At 43.4% G+C, this 19,354-nt stretch overlaps 1 protein-coding gene across 2 annotated transcripts in view; it reads left to right on the top strand.

Moving 5' to 3' along the window:
- The first annotated feature begins 55 nt into the window (after window positions 1-55).
- LMX1B (LIM homeobox transcription factor 1 beta) overlaps window positions 56-19,354 on the top strand; it is a 151,193-nt gene continuing 131,894 nt past the window's right edge. Inside the window, exons 1-2 of one of the 2 annotated variants that reach the window (XM_080989654.1) lie at window positions 56-533; window positions 3,176-3,362. In XM_080989654.1, the coding sequence (XP_080845780.1) occupies window positions 395-533; window positions 3,176-3,362 (326 nt within the window). In that variant the 5' untranslated portion in view covers window positions 56-394. The remainder of the gene's footprint in view (window positions 534-3,175; window positions 3,363-19,354) is intronic. The other variant, XM_080989653.1, reaches the window with a different exon arrangement.

The raw sequence follows: 19,354 nt of genomic DNA, 5'->3' as shown, positions 1-19,354 counted from the left end.
GTGTGTTCCTCCGCCGCCGTTTTTTTCCTCCGCTTCTAAACGGAGCGTCTCCTGGCTCGGGACTCTTGCATGGCACTGTGGCGTGGAAGCGCTCCGGGGGAGAGCTTCTGCCCGCGATTGCATGCCGTGCCGGGGATCCCCTTGCTCCGGGGAGGGCCTCGCCGCCCCCTCCGGCCCGAAGAGGGCTCAGGAGGCGCCCCCTAGCCTACAGGTGACCCACCCTGCCTCTCTGCTGTCGGGGCGCGATGCTCTGACTGCCGATGGGCGCCCGGCTTGTCTCGGCAGCGCTCGCCTCCTTTGCCCCGCGACGCAGCGGTCCTGATCCCGGCAGGAGCGGACACTAACCGCCTCCTCCCCCTTCTCCCGCTTCGCCTCCGCAGCCAGCCTTCGCCCCATGGACGTAGCGACGGGCCCCGAGTCGCTGGAGAGCTGTTTCAACCGGGGCTCCACTGACTGCGCCAAGATGCTGGACGGAATTAAAATGGAGGATCACCCGCTGCGATCGGGTCCCGCAACTTTAGGAGTCTTGCTAGGTGAGTCGACTTCGCTTTCACCGCGCAATGTTCAACTCCCCTCCCCTAAAAAAAGGGGAAAGCCTAGGACACTAGTTTACTCGGGGAAAGTCCCGGGCCCCCGATCCTGAGTCCGCTGTACTCTTGCTTCAAATACTGAACTTGGAAACAAATCGGTGCTGTCAGGACGGCAAGCCGTGAAGGCTTCGCGTGTAAACGCGGAGTCCTGTAAGTCGTTTTCAGGCCGATCCTAGAAAAGGCATCGATTTGCCTTTAAGGGGCTGAAAGGGTCTTTTCTTTATTTAATGCCCTGTGTGGGATTGTGACACGATCTGGCTTGATTTTAAAAATTGTTACTATTATTAATAATGATTTTAAATATAGCCACTTTTCTTTGACAATCTGAGGCTAGGATTTAGATTTCCCCGCCTTGATATATTTATTTTATTCGCGGAGGGGGTGCTAGGTGTACATAATGTGGCTGTAAGATGCTTTTTAAAGACTCGTATTTGTTGCAAAGGGATATATAAATAAATCTCAAGTTGCAAAACTTTGAACCGAAGATGCCGCCGGCCAACTTCGGGGGGGGGGGAGGCGCTACTTTTAAGATGCCTTTGCCAATCTTCCGATTGAATAATCCTTTTGAGACGGAAAGATACACGCATCTGCAGCTTTGTGTTCACGCACGTCGGAATGGGGATTTGCCACAACCCAAGCGAAGTCCCTGCTCTGATTTAGCTTTGTTGCTTCACTAAAACACAGAAATACAAAAGATTAATTTACACTCTTACTTCCCCATCCCCCAAATATTAACCCGTAAGACAAAAATCTCTCCCCTACCCCTTTTAACAATGTTCCAGAACATATTCGATTTTACTAGAGTCATCTTGGAAAATGAACCAACAGCACTGAACCCTCTGTTTCAATTTATTTTTTATGTCGCTTGTTTCTCTTTGAAATATAATGTTCTCTTGCATTTTGAAGCAAGTTTTATTGGATTGTCTCTGCTGGGACTTGCAGAGTATGGAACTGAGGCTTCAAAAAGAAAAAAGGAGAAACTTCCAAATGGGACAGGGGTCCCCTCGCATCTCCTGACTGCATAACACTCCTGTTTACTTAATAATTACACCCCCTCCCGTCACCACTTTTTGTAGTTTGTGTTGATCTGTGGACTGAAGGCACTCCTTTAGCTTGCAAGCCCACTGACCTGGGAGTAAGCGCCACTGAATTCAGTAGGACTTCCTTCCAAGTAGGTCAGGTAAGGACTGCAGTCTGAGCCGACGAAAGTTTGATGCCCTAATCAATCAATTATCCTTTAAGGCGCTCCAAGTATCTGTGTTTCTGCTTTTCTAATCGCAGTAATGCCATATAGCAAAACAAATGTCTATACATTTAGCAAAAGAGGAAAGAAGAAAGGATCCAAGCAGCATGTTGGATTATTCTCAATTTTAACTTCCTAACAGTTGGCCGGGTAATACTTTTGATTGATCCCCTCCCCAATCCGCCGCTTTTGCTAATCCTGGGGCTAGGATTTGATCCCCCCCCCCACCCCCACGCATACACACTTGAATCATCATCATCATTATTTTAATGACACACACACACACAGAGTATTAATATTAGGTAATATTAGTACATATAAACTCTGCTTTTAATACCAAAGCAAGCTGATGAATTATGCCATTCTAGGACTGTGGGAATCTATTGCAAGGACACAGACACGTGCTTTCGCTTGCATTCGTGAACAAGTCAGTTGTATATTAAAACGTGTGTGTAAATATCCTCACCACCGTCATGCCCAGTTTCGGACGCAATCCTGTACACCTCGCTCCGCATTGCACAAGCCAGCCCAGCGTGAAAAACAGAATGATTAAAAATAGAATTCGGAATCGCGCTGCACTATAGAAAGTGAAGGGTTCGTTTTCGTTTGCTTTTGCTCTTAACACGCAAAGGCCCAGTTGCGACCCTGGGCTTAGGGATTGTTAAACTCAGTGGCGCTTACTTCCGAGTAATCAGATGCTTGTCTCTCACTGTGCCACCCCTTTCCCCTCAAACACCCTCTTGCAGCAACAACGAGCCACCCAAATAGCAAATAAAATTTGGCCGCGTAAACGCCGTACATGTGAAGAATGCTTTTTCTATGCTAGGAACTGTACCTCGGTGAGGCGTAAACTACAGTTCCCATAATTCTTTTTATGTGGGGCGGGGCGGTTTGGAATGTGATTTAAATGTGTTTTAAAACAGTGAGAAACAACGTCTTGGCAACCCAAACAGTAGGTGAATAAAAAATTAAAAAGCAACACTTTTAATAGCAGTCTTTGCTCTTGCCTGAGACTCTTGCTCTTGCCTGAGACTCTTGCTCTTGTGAACGTGACTGCGATTGTGTAACGATATTGACATGGTCCTTTTGTGAAAGCTGCACCATCCATTTGGGCCCCTTCCTCCCCCGCCCCGCCCCCCACCCCTCCGAACCGTAAATTGTTAAAGGTGCTGGGAACTGTAGCTCTGTGAAAGGGAAACTACAGTTCCCATTATTCTTGGTGTGTGTGAACACGCTTTCAATGTATTCTTTTCTTCTTCTTCCAAAATTCACTCCATCTTTTACATTTTCTCTCTCTCTCTGCTACTTCGTCTGCCCACCCCTTCCTTCCCTTCCTCTCCAGGGTCAGACTGTCAGCACCAGGCGGTCTGCGAAGGGTGCCAGCGGCCCATCTCGGACCGCTTCCTGATGCGCGTCAACGAATCCTCTTGGCACGAAGAGTGTCTCCAGTGCGCCGTGTGTCAACAAGCGCTGACCACCAGCTGCTACTTTCGGGACCGCAAGCTTTATTGCAAGCAAGACTACCAACAGTAAGTGGGCGCAGCCACCCTCCAAATTAGGCTCTCTCCTTTTGCACGTCGGAACAGTATGTGCACGACCATGCCAAGCAATGTGTTTTCCGATCTAAGCAAGCATTTTTTAAAAAAATCAATCCCAATACAATCTTGTTTATGCTAGTACTTTTTTGGGGCGGGGGTACCATTCTCAGTTTTGGGGTGCACCTAATTAAACCTGGCTTTGGAAGATAGTGTCAAGCAATCAAAGTTAAAGGTCATTCGCCCCACAATCTCCGCGCGCCTTCCACTTTTCTTTAGAACCTTTGTCGCACCATTAGGAGAAGTTCTATCCTTGCGTCAGAGGGATGCCTGTGGGTTTTTTTTGGGGGGGGGGTGATACTAGGAACACGAGGCGCCGGCTCTTGCTCTTTCATTGCAGGAGTTTCTTTCGATAACTTTCAGCTAAGTCTGTGGCCGATCAGAAAAGCGCATGTGTATTGGCTTAGTTAGTGATCTGAATCACTAAGATAAGGATTAGGTTGCGAAGACATCCCTAGCATCGTTTCCCATTTGAGGTCTGAAATTGGTTTGACTTCGAAGTGAACCCTTTTTGTAATAAAGATGAATTTCCCTTCCCACGTTTTGTAACAACCTTCCTTTCTAACGGGTCCCACTATGCTCAGCTGAGACACACTCCCAAATTTACAACGTCGATCCATGAAAATACGTTTCCTCCCCTTTTAAAGATTTAGTCATTTTAACTGAGTCTTGGGTTGGTCTGGATTCCACCTTCCCCTTCATCGAGCAATTAACAAATTTAAATGATTGCAACCGAACTTGATTTTGCGCCACACTTTTCTTGGGAGTAAATCCCTCAGAATTCGACCCCACTGACTCTAGAGCGGGTCATCCCCCTCGTTATTTCTTTATAACGACATTTGCAAAGGAAATAACCCCTAATTTTTCCACACAAACACCTATTTTGCTTTTTACTTCTTGATTTTAATTTTCCTGCGGCCTCTTTTGAAGATGCAGAAACGTTGAATGGCTACTTGTTTGTCCTGCAGAATGGAATAATATTTGTTTTCCGATTACCTACTTTATTAAAAAATAAAAAAATGCATATAAACAACACTCGCTTTAAAAAAATTCCAGTGGTGGGAAATTTTATACCAGCAATTAAAAACCAAACGATGTTTGCAAAGTCCCTTCCTTAAATAATATTGCTGATTTGATGATTGGGGGTTGGGCTTCAGAATTTAAAGTTTGCGTGCATATATTCCATTACTGTAAGATTAGCTAAACTACTTTGGTGGGAACTCGGTGGAAGGAGATATTGTAAAATACTGAAAGTGGGAGAGAAAATCTAGCAAAGCATTTCTAACAAATCCTGATTTTGTGGTTGGGGGTAATTTAAAAACTGAAAGTATTCTTTTTTCCCCATCTGGAAGCGGGGAGGGGAGATAATTATATATAATGATTATCTGCTAAGAGATCGTGCAATATAGTATGATATCGAAATACTGAGGAAGTTTGTGCCTATGTGTTTGTATGTACGTATGTGTGTTTATATGTGTGTGTGCGCGCCCGCGCATAGGCGCCAACTCTAAGGGGCCTAGACCTCTTTGCCCCCCGAAAAATATTTAGGAGCGCCGGGCCCCCCAATATTTTATTCAAGTTGGCGCCACCGTATATGTTTCTGTGTTCGTATTGTGTTTATATAGACATCGTGTCACAAATCAAATTAAGTGATATTTAGGCTGTCCTTTTGCATACTTACCTCAGAAGAAGCCCCAGCAGCACACGCTGCAATTTACTCCCGAGTAAACTGAGTTGCCGGTTACTCCAGAGGGCTTTTCGGACAGGGAGCTGTTGGAGGCTGGAGATAATGCGGGAAAGGCGGCGAGCGTGTCTTTGGGTGTGGAGAAGTTTTCTTAGTTTCAAGATCGGAGAGTAAGAGAAGAGATACTGAAAGACAGGGAGCGTCATTTTTCCTCACCCCCCCCCACTTTTATAAGAGGTGAACAGACAATATACCCCTCCGAGGTAGATGGGAGAACAAAGGCATAGACGATTTACTCACTAAGATTTCTTAATAAAACAACCCCCATATTTTACTGAATTTTACTGATTTTACAATACTGCATTTATTTTCTTAGTTGTTTTTTTTAAAGCCCCATCATGTTACATAGGGCTGCAAATCCAAGTCTGCAATCCTATCCACGTTTACCTGAGAGTAAGCCCCATTTGAAATAGTTGCACTTACTTCTGAGTAAGCAGGAGTAGGCTCGCTCTCATTACCTGGGATTGTAAAGGGGTCTTAACTTGAAAATAAACTGGCAAAAGTCGGGTCCACATCACGGAAACCAACCGGGCTAATCCGGATTCAAAATTAGAACGCTTTGAAGCGCCAGCATCACTAGATTCACCCAGTTGAGTTCTGCCGAGCCGGAGCCCGAAGGCGATCGTGGACTGCGAGTCGGAACAATTCGGATTAAATCCAGTTCAGACTTCATTCATTGAATTTTCAGAGAGATAGGCTTTGCAACCCTTCGGCTGAAGCAGAGGCGAGTCCTGCAGACTTCGGTTAAAATAAAATAAGAATCAAAACGGACTCGGAGCAAACTTTGGGCTTTGTAAACAGCACGGTTGAAGCCGGCGCGAGTTTTGCTCAAGACGGGTAGAAAGTGAAAGAGAAGCGGGTGGTTCCGCTGGGGGAACCAGCCCTGCTGCCTCGGAGCACCTCCGGGCAAGACAAGCCGCTACAAGGGCCGGCCCCGGCTTCATAGCTCCTTCCTCCCAGCTGCTGTCGTAGGCCCGGCTAACAGCGGCTGCCTCGCTGCTTTAGAAAGCGGCACAACGGCAGGTCTCCAGCGCCCAGAAAATCCCCCAACACAGAGCCTCTAGTTCGCTCTCTCCTTCCCCCTTCTTTTTCTCCTCCAGACTTGCCTCCAACTAAGTCCTACTCAGAGAAGACTCATTGGAATGAATGGGGCTCAGCTAATCATGCCCATCAATTTCAATTGCTCTATTCTGAGTAGGCTAACAATTGGATGCGCGCGCACCGTTTTCTTCTTTTCACTGGCCTTTCGCTTTCATTCTCATTCAACGTTTTCTAGCCCCTCACTTTTTGTTTCCCCTGGGTGTGTGTGTGGGGCATCCTGGGCTGCATAGACACCATGCACTTAAATCACGCTCCCCCAACCCCAAGAATCATGGGAGCCATAGTTCACCCTTCACAGAGCTATGGTTTCCAGCACCTTTTAAAACTACAGTTCCCAGGATTATTGGACGGGGCGTGAGTTTCGTTGACAGGTCCAGCCCCTCTCCACGTCTACTCGGAAGTGAGCCTCCATGGGGCTTATTCCCAGACAGGTAAGTCGTGTTAGAACTGCAGCCTTTTGAATGCATTTGGTCTGTCCACGAAAGCGCACGTGCCAGAATTAAACCAGGTAGTCGAAGGCACAACCAGTTGTTTTCTCATTATTTTCCTTTTTATTTTTGGGAAAAGTAAAGTAAAATAAACACTGGCTTCAGAGAAAAGAGAGGCCAAGCAATAAGTGCTACTCTCAACAGGCGGGGTGACTGTGGTTATTAGCCCCGGAGAGAAGTCACCATTCTCCCCCGACGGCCAACTCCGCAGGTCACCCTCTCGGGCGGGTGTCTCTCCGAAGCAACCCAGGAGAAGCACTTCGAGGAAACGGTCTTCCCGTTTTGTTTTGTTTTTCCAGCACAGGCGAGTACGCTGGACGCTTAGCGTCTGCCGGAGCGCCCGTTGGCTGTCTGATCGCGTCTCTCTCCAGCTAGGGCCAAAGGGCCGGTTGCCTTCCGAGGGGGCTCTCTGGCACTCCCCGTGAGCGCGCAGACACGCTCGCCCGGGAATTTGTACTGCGAAAAGGCTTAGCAGCACAGTGACGAAGGAAAACGGATAATATCGAGAAGCAGGGACCTCAAGTAACCCAAGCCCGTAAGGCCTTGAGACAGGCTCGGAAAGAGAAGCCGTCTATTTTTCCTTTACGCACCCGCCAAAAATGGCTGGGCCGGAAAAGAAAATACCGGCGGACCCAGGGCGCAGCGGCTGGCGCTTCTCTTCTGGGCCCCACCAAGTTCTATGGGGAGCCTCTGACTCCCACCCTCGTCCCTGCCTGCCAGGTCCGGGCTGCGAGTCTTGAGCGCCTCGTTCAAAATAAACGGCGTCCGTAGAGAGGAGCGCACGGTTCTCCCGCTTCTAGGCCTCGCTTGGAGAGCTGGCGGTGAAGGCCGCGACTCCTTTCTGCCTTAGGGGAATGAGGGGACGGGGAGGCTAAGATTTTGGAGATTTTGGAGTCGAAGATTGGGAAGTCGGTGGGGAACAGTGACAGCACCTCCGCGACAGCACCTTTAGGGGTGAAGACATAATCTGTTTGCTCCCGCTATTGAAATGGACTCTTGCTCTTAAGGTAGCCTTATATGCATAGCAATACATATAATGGATGCCCCTGAATATTGAGAATTGTAGTTTGAGGGTACTGGGAATTGTAACTGTGACGTGTAACTGTTTATCTGTATGCACCTTAAAGAAAAGTGAGCAAAGAAGGTGCTCAGAAAAGGAATATCACATTTAACTCAGCCAAATGGACTTACATTAGCCTAGGTCTGCACTTCATAAAACTAGAAGTAATTTCATCCATCTTTACATAAAGCACACACACACAATTGTATAACACAGGAGAGAATCATAACACCTTTCTTGAAACTGCTGGGGGTTAAAACCACGGAATCAAGAGTTAACCTGCCTGGCTGTGAAACTAGAACTTGCTTTTTGAAAATTCAAGGAAGGTGGTGATGGAAGCATGTCAAACTATTGCATTTTGGACTTGAGGGGTAAGGTCCTAGTCCTCATGGCAGTAAGGGCAAAAGTCTTCCGAACTGTCTGAAAAATATGGCTTTAAAGACTAGGATAGCTTCAGTCTTGGTGTTTCAGGCCTCATTCCCCAATCCCAGGGTGAAGGCAAAGTATCCCATATTGTAGACTACTGGTTTTACAGGTGAGTAAATAAGAGAGAAACCAAGAGATGAAATTAGCTGGGTTTGGTCTTGAAACACAGACCCTCTGAGCAGACAGATAAAGGGTAGTAGTGAAACCCGTTAAAATACTTGATATATCATTTCAGGAGTGCAGTTTCAGCTGCTGAGTACCTGTACAGGCAATTAAGTGTATGTGTGTGTGAAACCAACAAGGTACAAATACCCCCTTTATGTTCCATCCACAGTTACAAGGCCAAAACAGTTGTATATTTTTCAGAATGTATGTTGTGATCCTTTTCATGGCTTAAGAACTTTATTGCTACTAGTGCACAGCAGACCTGTCTTTGTCTGCCTGCCTGCCTGCTTCTCTGTCCGTCTATCATCTACCTGTGCAAAGGTGACACTTTTAAGACCTTACTTGGAGTGAAGATGACTTCCTTATTTTAAAGTAATTATAGATGAATTGGGTGAAGAGGTTGATGCTTCTGAGATTACATTTCTTGTGACTTGAAGTGTGTGAGTTGGGGGGAGAGAGACTCCTTTTATTTAGCAATTCTCTGCAAGTTAAGGCTCTAAACTCAACTACAAATACTCAGCAAGAACTGGGTGCTGTGACTTGTCCAGAAGCAAAGCAAGTGACAGAAAGTCACTGTGACTATGTGTAGTCAATGGATAGCTCTTTTTAAATCATCGCTCTCTCAGTTGTTTTTTTTGCTTCAGTTTGTAATCTCCTTGGGGCAGAGATCTTGTTGTTCTGTCAAGTGCCCTGTACTAGGATGAAGCCTTAAAGCTCAAAATATGAGCAATTTTCTTTCTTGGACATTTCACATCATTCGTTCCATGCACAATCTGTATGTCAGGGTGTAGGTTGTTGGGGTCTTTTTTTTTTTTGCCTTGGAGCTGATTTTTTCTCTCTCCCCCCCCCCCGTTTTCTTTCTCTTTCCCTCTCTTCCACTTCACGCTTGTCACTAAAATTTAGGCCCTCTTTGTGCCCAGAGTGGGGTAGAACATGCTCCCTTCAATCGTCGCGACATAATAGGACTCCACAAGTAGTCTAGGAGCTGACAAAAGGCGACATCTCTTGTTGTACATCACCTTTTGTCTAACGTTCAGAAGGTTCCCCCAAAGATCCTGAAGTGCAGCTTGGTTGGGTGGGGGGAGGAAAGCTATGTGCATTTCATAGCGACAGCCCCAAAATCCCTCACCATGGAAACTGTGTAGTAATCTGTTAACGAGACATGCAATGTATAAATATTGCCAGAGTTGTATGGTTGGAGATTAATGTCCTTTTATTTCAGAGTGACACCCCAAATGTGTTATTTCAGATGGGTGCTTCTGTCCTGGACCTGTAAGCTAAAGAAAGTTTACACAGCATTGAAGTTCAGCTCTTAAGTGACATTTCCTTTAGCCCTACTGATTTGAATGGAACCCTGTTCTGAGAGTCTTAAGATATCTGACAGAATGCCTCAATTGTAAACAGAGAAGACACTTGGTATGTCAGTAATATATTTCCCACCCCCCGACCAAACCCTGTTGGTTTCAGGTCCATGGCAGAATAATTATTTGTAGATTTCCACAATCCTTTTTCATATTTTTACTCCCATTTGAATAAGTCACACTTTAGGAATAATGAAAGGTTCAAGATGTATACAGTATCATTCTTATTTTGTTCGCCGAAAGGATTTTTTTATTTTTGCATGGGGAAAAGGTGGAATATGATTAATTAACATTCTAAAAAAATAAGCATAGAATATTAGATTATGAAGTTGCTAGGAAAAAAACAGAGAAGTCAAAACTGGAACAAAAGCTTAGATTTCCTTGGGGAAAATATCTCAAATGGGAGCTGTACATGTCAATCTACTAAATAATGGGGCTTTTAAAGTGATTCATTTGTTGGTGTGTGTGTGTGTGAATTTTAACTGGTGAGACTTGAGTTAAATGTACAATTGTTTTGTAGGTTTTTGGTCCGGTGTGTTACTGCAAGTGGGGTTGAATAGGATGGCTGGCTTCTCTTTACAACAATGTGGTTGGATTGGTTTGTGAATTGGCACAAGCTTCCTTGCAAAAAGGCATCCCATACTGAAGTGACGGTGGTGTGAATTTATTTACATCCAGTGTATTTCCACATTAGCTATAGGCTATAAGAGGAACAGAGGGCATAACATATAAATTATCAAATAGCAAAATTCATATTGTACATATGCATACAATGGTCAGAAAGGAGACCAACTTTTAAAATTTGTTTCATCTAAACATTGGTGATGAATCCACTGGAATTTGAATAACAGCCCTACCCTGATAGGAGTGTGTGTGTGTATTAGTATTTACCATTTTTAGACATTTACTATAATTATTTATAGTCTCACAAGAATGAAAATGATCACAGATGAGCAATGCAGTCCTATGTGATTATTCGGTAGTTAGGTCCGAATGCGTCCAACAGGACATCTGTTTATGATTGCTACTTAAATTTCTGAACATTTTAAAGACACAAATGAGTTTTGATAATTACCTGTATGGGGTGGCTAGTATGTGCTGGTGTGTGAGAGTTTACGGAGACTTTCAGCGATGCAATATTTTTGCAGTTGCGTACTTGCTTAATTACTTACTTGCATTTTTATTATCAGAGGTTACTTTACATTATCAGTGGATTGTTTAATTGTAATGTTAAAGAAGTTTTCATTAGTTTATTCTTGATATGACTGTTTACATTTTGTCATTATCTTTTAACTGTTAGCGGGTTGTATAAAACTTACTGATGTTGTGAGTAACTATGAGCGTAGCTTACTATGGAAAGTGGAATCCAGAAAACAAATGATTGTGTGTGTGTGTGTGTGTGTGTGTAGCAATGGAGAAAAAATATTAAAATATATGCATGCATTTAGGATCGCAGACCAAATTTATGAACATTTGAAGGACTGAGTGATGTGTGTGTGTGTGTGTGTGTGTGTGTGTGTAATTCACCAGGGCTGTTAAATGTTCTGTTCGGTATGGTTAGCAATGACTACATTTTAAAATTTGTTTTAGTAAATGTAACAGTGGATGCACCCCTGCAAACTGGAAAAGAATTTGTATGTAGGTAAAATAATGTAAAATAATGTAACCTATATACAAAGTACACAAACTCCATTCAAGGAGCAACAACAACAACCTGAGGTCTCTTCAGATATTGTCAAAGCTTTCCCAATTGGATAAGGTTGCAATGGCAGCGAGGCAGCAGAGGCAGTGGGGGGGGGGGAGAGTTTGGTGCAATGCTATGCAAGGCCGGGCAGGAATAAAAAGATATCAACATGATGGCCTTTTGTTAGATCACAGCACCTCGTTTGACATGACAAGGTAGCCCGCTGAGCCTGCTTCTGCAGACCGACAGCAGAAAATACAAGCAGGAGGAGGAAGAGGGAATGAAGGAGAGGGGGTGGGGGTGAAAAGACACAGTAAATCAATTTGTTCCCCTTTCCTCTGAAAAGTTCTTTAAATGAAAAGGGAAAAAAACCCCCGAAAACTGTGCTATTAAACATACTTTTTTAAAGGAAAACCTACCAGCGTCCTAGTACTAGGGTTTATTTCCTGACTTTTACGTCATTAGGAAAAACAAGAAGGTGTTAGACTTTAAAATGCTGTCGTGTTTTCCAGTCCACATACAATCACATTGATCTGGTTTGTAAAAATGGAAGTTCCGTAGAGGCTGGGCTCCATTTAGAACAAGTGGTGAGCTTTCTATCTGCTGTAATGAAGAAGAAATCGAAGCCTATGGGACAATGAGAATGTATGCCTATCCCCCGGACCCTATTAAGCTGAGGGAGTTGTACCTCTCATTTTCACCATCTTGAATGTTCATGTATGGGCCTAGCTGTCTTGCACTTGCTTATTCAGAAGTAAGGTAGGGGTTTCTGTGTGTGTGTGTGTGTGTGTGTGTGTGTGTATTCTCTTGCAATCTATTGTCTGGAGTAATCAGTAGGAGTCAGTGGGTGGATCGTGGCACGCTTCAGCTAGTTGTTACATGAGCATGATTTTTACAAAAGTGTCTTTTGCAGTTAAGATGGTGTCAAGTAATGGTACAATTTGGGGTTGGTGTGAGCTGTAGTCCCAAACATCTGGAGGGCACCAGGTTGGGGGAGGCAGATGAAGAGATAAGCTTGTCATCACCTCACAGCTATGGCTGTGGGCTTAAATGGTCGATCAATCAACTAAAGCTGTAGTTGATTAAGATGGCCACTCTTAAGCAGCAAAGACAAATTTCCATCAAAACCAAAGGCACTTGCTTCTGTGTATGGTGTGCTTAGAACTGGTGTATGATGCTGATGTTCTGCACTCCTTACACAGAAATAGGTTCTGCAGAAACCAGTAGGATTCATGACCTAGTTTTATAATCACTGTATAAGAGCTGGAGGTAGAGTTCCAGCTTTCATGTAATCTACCTTTTAACAGTGTTCCTTAATTAGGCCAAAGTATGCATTTGCATCACACCTTAACTTAGAGCATTTTCCGTTGAAATTGACAAGCTGAAATTCTACGTTCATCTGCTTAAGATCAGGCAGGATCTGTAATTACCTTGAATCCCACATGGAAAAAGCTCATGGCTCAAACGTAGGGGAAATTTATATGTTTTATAAACAATTGTTCAGTAGCTTTTCTCTGTTTTTAATAATAAAAAAAGAATATAACCCTTTTTCTTGTTGGCTGGGTGATAAAGCAACCTTATAGTATATATTTATTTGAATGTCTATGCTGCCAACCCAGTGCACGCCTGCTAGGAAGGAAGGAAGCACCACTGAATTAAATGTGGGGATGGTAAACACACTTAGGATCTCACTGTAAATACGCTGGAATTTAGCCAGCATGTCTATCCAGGGAAATGTGCTGGCCTGCTAATCCTTGAATTCTCAAACTTTTCTGCCAGAATAACCTCCCCCGCACCTAGATAATTTTAAGATAGGCAAGAGATTATTACATTTTCTTCCTTTTCTTAAAAAAAAAACACGGGTGGGGGTACAAAACGAAACCTCCTTGAATGGGCTCCTTTTCGAAATAATGAAGCCAGTTATTGGGAGCTGTTTGGAATGCTGGCGAATGGAATGCAGGTGGCGAGATCAAAGGTGTATGAAAAACACAATTTATCACCCGAATTTCACTCCCACATCTGTGAGATTCTCAGATAGTATCAATCCCAGACCAAGGGCTTGTGCGTACGGTGCAGGAGGCTGCAAGTGAAGGTAGGGTGCTCTGTTCTTGGGTATGGGATGGATTGTGCTTGCCAAAGTCTGTCTTCCCAAAGTGATGGTCATTGCATGCACCGTACACTGGATCAGGGCTGCAGTATTTCATCCCTTGGATTTTGAACCCAAGACGCTATGGTTGACTCTTCTAAGAAACTGCAGGCAACGCTGACATGACATTAGAGGACATTAGACATTAGGCTTCTCTGTTTTTCATTTTTTCAATCTTAAATTCAGTTCTCCACATTTCCACATCGGTGTGTGAATTTAAAAAAAAGTCCTCATGAAAATTCATTAGCATTTTGTTATGAATTTCTCCTGGTGCACACGTCTCTATGCAATTTTACCTAATGCACACATTTTTTTTGCAAAGTGGTTTCTCAACATAGAATGAATTTTTGTATGTTATTTCTCCAAATCTGATTTTTTTAAAAAAACCACACACCTTGCCCCTTGAATACAATACTTGGCTGGAGAACTGTGTTGCAAAATTCAGAGCAGTGCAAAGCTTGAAGGCTGCCTGCATTTTGGGTTTTGTATCATTTCAGAAGTGCAAATTAGGTTTGCAAACTGAATTGAATCCTCCCCCCTCATCCCCATGTGGAATTAGATTCACTTGAAGGCCAAACAGGAGGGACTTTACTAACACCTACCTCCAGGGTCTAGCTAGCGGCTATCCTGTATCTATTGGCAAAATGAACTTCCTTGAGTATTGATGCTTGAAAAACTGTGTCCCAGCTGCCAGATATGCAAAACTCTAAACCTTGCTTACTGCTTTGTGACATAGGTCTCATAAAGGCCACAATCCTAACCCCACTTATTTGAGAGTAAGCCCCATTGAATTCAGTATGACTTACTTCTGAGTAGGCATGGTTTGGATTGCAAATGTACAAATGAACATTTAATGTACAAATAATGGATCAGCTTGTCATTTTTCACATATCGGTTAAGACTTACATTAAAAAAATATATCCTCCAAGATCCAAAATTCTTCTAAGATCCAAACAACTATTCATTGTTTAGAGGCTTTAACAGCTGAGGTTTTTTTCTTATATAAACAAGCAGCAGCAGCAGCAGCAAAAAGCTCATCTGATCTCATTTATATTTACTTGGAAGTACCTTTGCTCAATTATGCTTTTTTCTTTTTAAAAAACTACTTACGTTGAAGTATATATATAATTATCAAAAGAACCGTTATTGAATTGCCTCTATTGAGCAAATAAACAGACTGTGAGAATATTCCGTCTATAAACCATATTAACGGTTACAGCCAGTGCAAATCCTCCTCAGAATAGACCCATTGGAATGAATGGACATGGCTAACTTAGGTTCATTACTTTCAGTGGGTCTAAATATAAATTAAGTTGGATATAACCTGAAGCCTTTCTTTTTTGTAACTGAAGCATAAGAACAGACGAAGAGTCTGGCTGCTGGATGAGGCCAGTGGCCCACCTGGTCCAGCATCCTGTTCTCACAGTGGCCAACCAGATGCCTGTGGGAAACACACAAGCAAGAGCCGAGTTCAAGAGCACTCTCCCTATCTGAATAGCTCAGGCAGTAGAGCATGAGGCTCTTAATCTCATGGGTTCAAGCCCCATGTTGGGCAGAGGATTCCTGCATTGCAGCGGGGTAGGACTAGATGATCCTTGTGGGTCCCTTCCAACTACTATTCTATGATTCTATTACCATGGCTTTCAGCAGCTGGTATTCAGAAGCACTCCTGTCTCTGACCTTGGAGACACGAGGAGAAATGAACAGGCTTTTAGACATTTAGTCACTCTGCCCGTGTCACTAATATTTTTGACTAGGGGCCTATAAACCAGTTAAGCCAGCTTCCTTGGAATTTTCACTGTTTACTATCCTTGCCAATTCTAAGTGCCGCCATTTTAAACCTTATACTTCCAGTCAAGGATATTTCAGATCCTAGTGTTTCTTTGCTCTGCCAAAACATGGTTTATGGGTTGGGCTCATGGTCCGAGAGAGGGTTTTTTTGTTCATGGGAACCTGCTGAGCAAGAGAAGTGGGAGCAAACATGGAGAAGAGAAGCTTAAGAGGGGATATGTTTGCCATCTTCAAATGTCTGAAGGGTCTGTTGCCCCCAAAATGGAGCAGCCTGTTTTGAGGGTGGGTCAAGAACCGGGGGGGGGGGGGCAACCCGAAATTAGGGCAAATGTATCATTTTCAGTTTTTCTCCTTTTCTCATTCCCTACCATGTCTTAAATTTAGTTCTCCATATTTTCTCACTAGTCTGCAATTCCTTTTTTTTAAAAAAAAGGCCTTTGTGAAAACTAATCTGCATCTTTGTGCAAAATTCTGTTATATACATGTTCACGTGAAATTCACCTAACAATTTTGTGTGTGGCAAAATCCCCTTATATCCCCTAAAATGATGCACTTTCTTGCATGATATTTTCATGAACATTATGCAATTTTTTTTGCACACTTTTTACCCCGGTAGATGCATTCTTTTACACAGAGAAAAACACCTTGCAAAATTTGGAGACGGCAGGTTTTGAAGGATGACTGTGTTTCAGTTCATGTGTTGTTTTAAAAAAGCACTGCTTGTGCAATTTTGCCTTTAAATGCAATTTCTCTCCCCCCCGCCCCGCTTCCCTACTTGCAAAGAAGCGGATTTTGCTTAAACATTCAGAGAATCTTCCTAATGAAGATAATAATAATAAAATAAAATAGAAAGCTGTTTGACAGTGGTGTAGCCTAGAGAAAGGGTGTGTGGCCTGGGGAGACTTCTGGGAGCTAGCTAGGATTGCATTAAGCCATGGGCCTGAGGTTCTCCAGCTCTGATGTAATGGGTATATGTGCCTGTCACTGAGGCCATTTTAGACACTGCAGTTAAATGGTCTTAAAGGAAGGAGCTCTTTAGATGGCACCGTATAGTCCTTTGCTGACTCCAAAATTTTGTAAAGCTAACCTGGTTTGTGTGCCCTCTTGCTTATTCAACTGAGTGGGGCCAAAGTGTGTGTGTGTGTGTGTGTGTGTGTGTGTGTGTGTGTAATCTGAAATAGGAACTCCCCAAATAGCAAATTAGGTTTGTTTCTTTTGTGTTTTTCTGGAATCCTGGAGAACAGGGGCAGTCCCTGCTAAAGTATTAATGTATTTTTAATCTTTGTTGGAAGCCGCCCAGGGTGGCTGGGGAGGCCCAGCCAGATGGGCGGGGTACAAATAATAAATTATTATTATTATTATTATTATTATTATTATTATTATTGGATGGTTGGTTGGAGTGCCTGCATCAGAGGTCCCAAGCACTGAAAATATTATGGTGCCCCCCCAAGTAATTCAAAATAAAGACAATACTAAACTGTAAAATAAAGTTTTAAAGTAAAGCATAACACAGATTTGTTGCAACACCTGACAGGACCCGATTTCCTTGCATTATTTTGAATTATGTTAATCGGGCACACACACACACCTCATTTAGGAGGGGGATAAAGAATAAAAAAGAGAACAGGAAAATGGGAGAAGAGTGGAGTGTAAGAAAGTCTAACAAAGTCCTGATTTTTCTCATGGTAACTACTTGGATGCTTTTTCGTTTTAATATCAAATTTCAAATTCTTTCCAAAAAGAAAAGTTCCTAATCCCCCCGCCCCCAATGCCACTGCTTTGCTGGTGTTCTTAAGAACATGCTTCATCAGCTCTGTAATCCAGCGTGGTCTGGATCCCTGTCGGTGACCAAGAATGCCACCCTAATCCCATTTACGCAGGAGTAAACCCTACTGAATTCAACAGGACTTACTTCTCGGAGCCTAAAGCACCCAATTCCTTAACATTAGTTTAACATTAGGCCGTTCCTTCCTCTCTGCTCCATCAAGCCCTTTTCTGTTTCTCTTGGAGCGATTGAAATGTTCTGGGTTACATAAACATTGCAGCTCTCTTTCTCTCTCCCCCCCCCCCCCCGTCTCTCTCTTCTGTTTGGTAACGGTATGTCGTTTTGTAACTCCCAACTTGGAGAATCTTAAAAGAGAGTTTGCATTAAACCGAGGCGTTACCTTTTATGTTCAGCAATGCCTGGGTCTCACAAGACAGGCAGAAATCAAGGTAGCAGCAGAGTTCCTCTAGCAAGGAAGACCCCTTCTAAAAACCTATTCCTGTTTAAGGTGCAAAAGGGATCGGGCTCCAAATCCTAGAGAATGAGAACAAGGCGCCTTGTTGGTATTTAGCACCGGGATCATCCAATTTAGCCGTTCCCGTGTGAAACTTTGCCATATATCTTGGGGAAATAATGTTTATACATTTTTAAATTTATTTATTTTTTTGCCTGGGCTGTTGGGTGAGTAATGTTGCATCCAAGCAAGTTCTACTATGTTTATGTCCATTGTTTCATATGGGTCTACTCTTGAGCTGAAATAGCATTGGATACAACCCACTGTGTCTGGGTTGCTTTGTGCAATTCTTTTCTTATTTGTAAATAACACACATAACAACTTCTCATGCATTCTCACATGCAAACAGTGATAGCCTTGTCCTCTATGAGTTTATCGAATCTCCTTTTAAAGGAAACTAGGTTGGTGAGCATCATTACCTCCTGTGGGAGCGAGTGCCGTAGTTTAACCATGTGCTGAATACCCCCCCCCCCCCCAGATTCTCTAACTGTGTAGTTTTCATCACAGCTGCTCAGTTTCTGGGGACTTCTTCTCTGCAGCCTGGACGTACCTGCCACTCTATTCAGTTTATGGAACTTCCATTATTTCAAATAGGGAGAAAGGACTGAAATCACACTTTCATCTGTTGCTGTTGCAGTAATGGAGGAAAGAGATGGTGAGGAGAGAATCGTGTGTGTTTTCAGGAAGCTTTTTGCAGGATGTTAAGTGGGTCTTGCTTGCTGTGGAATCAGTCTGCTGGTGACCATGTTTCTTGCCCGTGTATGATGGGTGTCATTTGAGGCCAAAAATAACACACATCTGCTCCTTGGAGGCCTATAGAATTCTTTCCCTCTTTGCTTTAAATGTTTATTTGTTAACATTAGACCTTTTAAAAGCCTAGCCTTGACCTGAAGTCTCCAGAAGAACCCACCTTTCTCTCTCTCCTACCCCCCAACCTCCGTCACCCCCCGCCAACAGATAAAAGTCTGACCAAGTTTGTGAAATTTCCCTAGTAAGGTGTAATTGACAGGGCAATGAAGGCTCAGCTGTTTGTCTTGAACAGCATGGGATGTAGCGGTTTATAAGGACTTTGTGCTTGGCGTTGACTTCCTTAATATATTTCAATCTGGAACTGACAGCACTTCCTAATGGGTCTTGCTTAAGTTTCCTTGGTCAGAATAATACTTTTAATTTACTTTGCCTTTAGGTTCTCTCCTTCCAGTCACCCAATTTGAAAGCAGCTCCATTCTTAACCAAAAAACAAAACAAAAAGCATTAAACCTCAAAAAACATTAAATGTATTAAACTCCAAAGTGTGTGTGTGTGTGTGTGTGTGTGTGTGCATGCATGCATGCAAGCCTTAATACTTCTTCAAGCAAAGATTAGTTATGGGGCATCTCATCCATAGCAACCTTGCAATTCAGCCTTCTCTGTAAGAATTAGTTTAGATGCAGATCATCAATCATACCTTTACGTATAAGTCTCTGTGAGTTACTTTGGGGATTTTCCCTGTTTTACATTTCTTTATTGCTTCCTGGATTTGCTCTGTCCTGTTCCCCTGATTCCTGAATCATAGAATCATAGAGTTGGAAGAGACCACAAGGGCCATCGAGTCCAACCCCCTGCCAAGCAGGAACACCATCAGAGCACTCCTGACATATGGTTGTCAAGCCTCTGCTTAAAGACCTCCAAAGAAGGAGAC

The sequence above is a fragment of the Podarcis pityusensis genome (genome assembly GCF_964106645.2).
Source record: "Podarcis pityusensis genome assembly, chromosome: Z".
Classification (NCBI taxonomy): domain Eukaryota; kingdom Metazoa; phylum Chordata; class Lepidosauria; order Squamata; family Lacertidae; genus Podarcis; species Podarcis pityusensis.
This window is presented reverse-complemented; position numbering and strand designations above follow the sequence as displayed.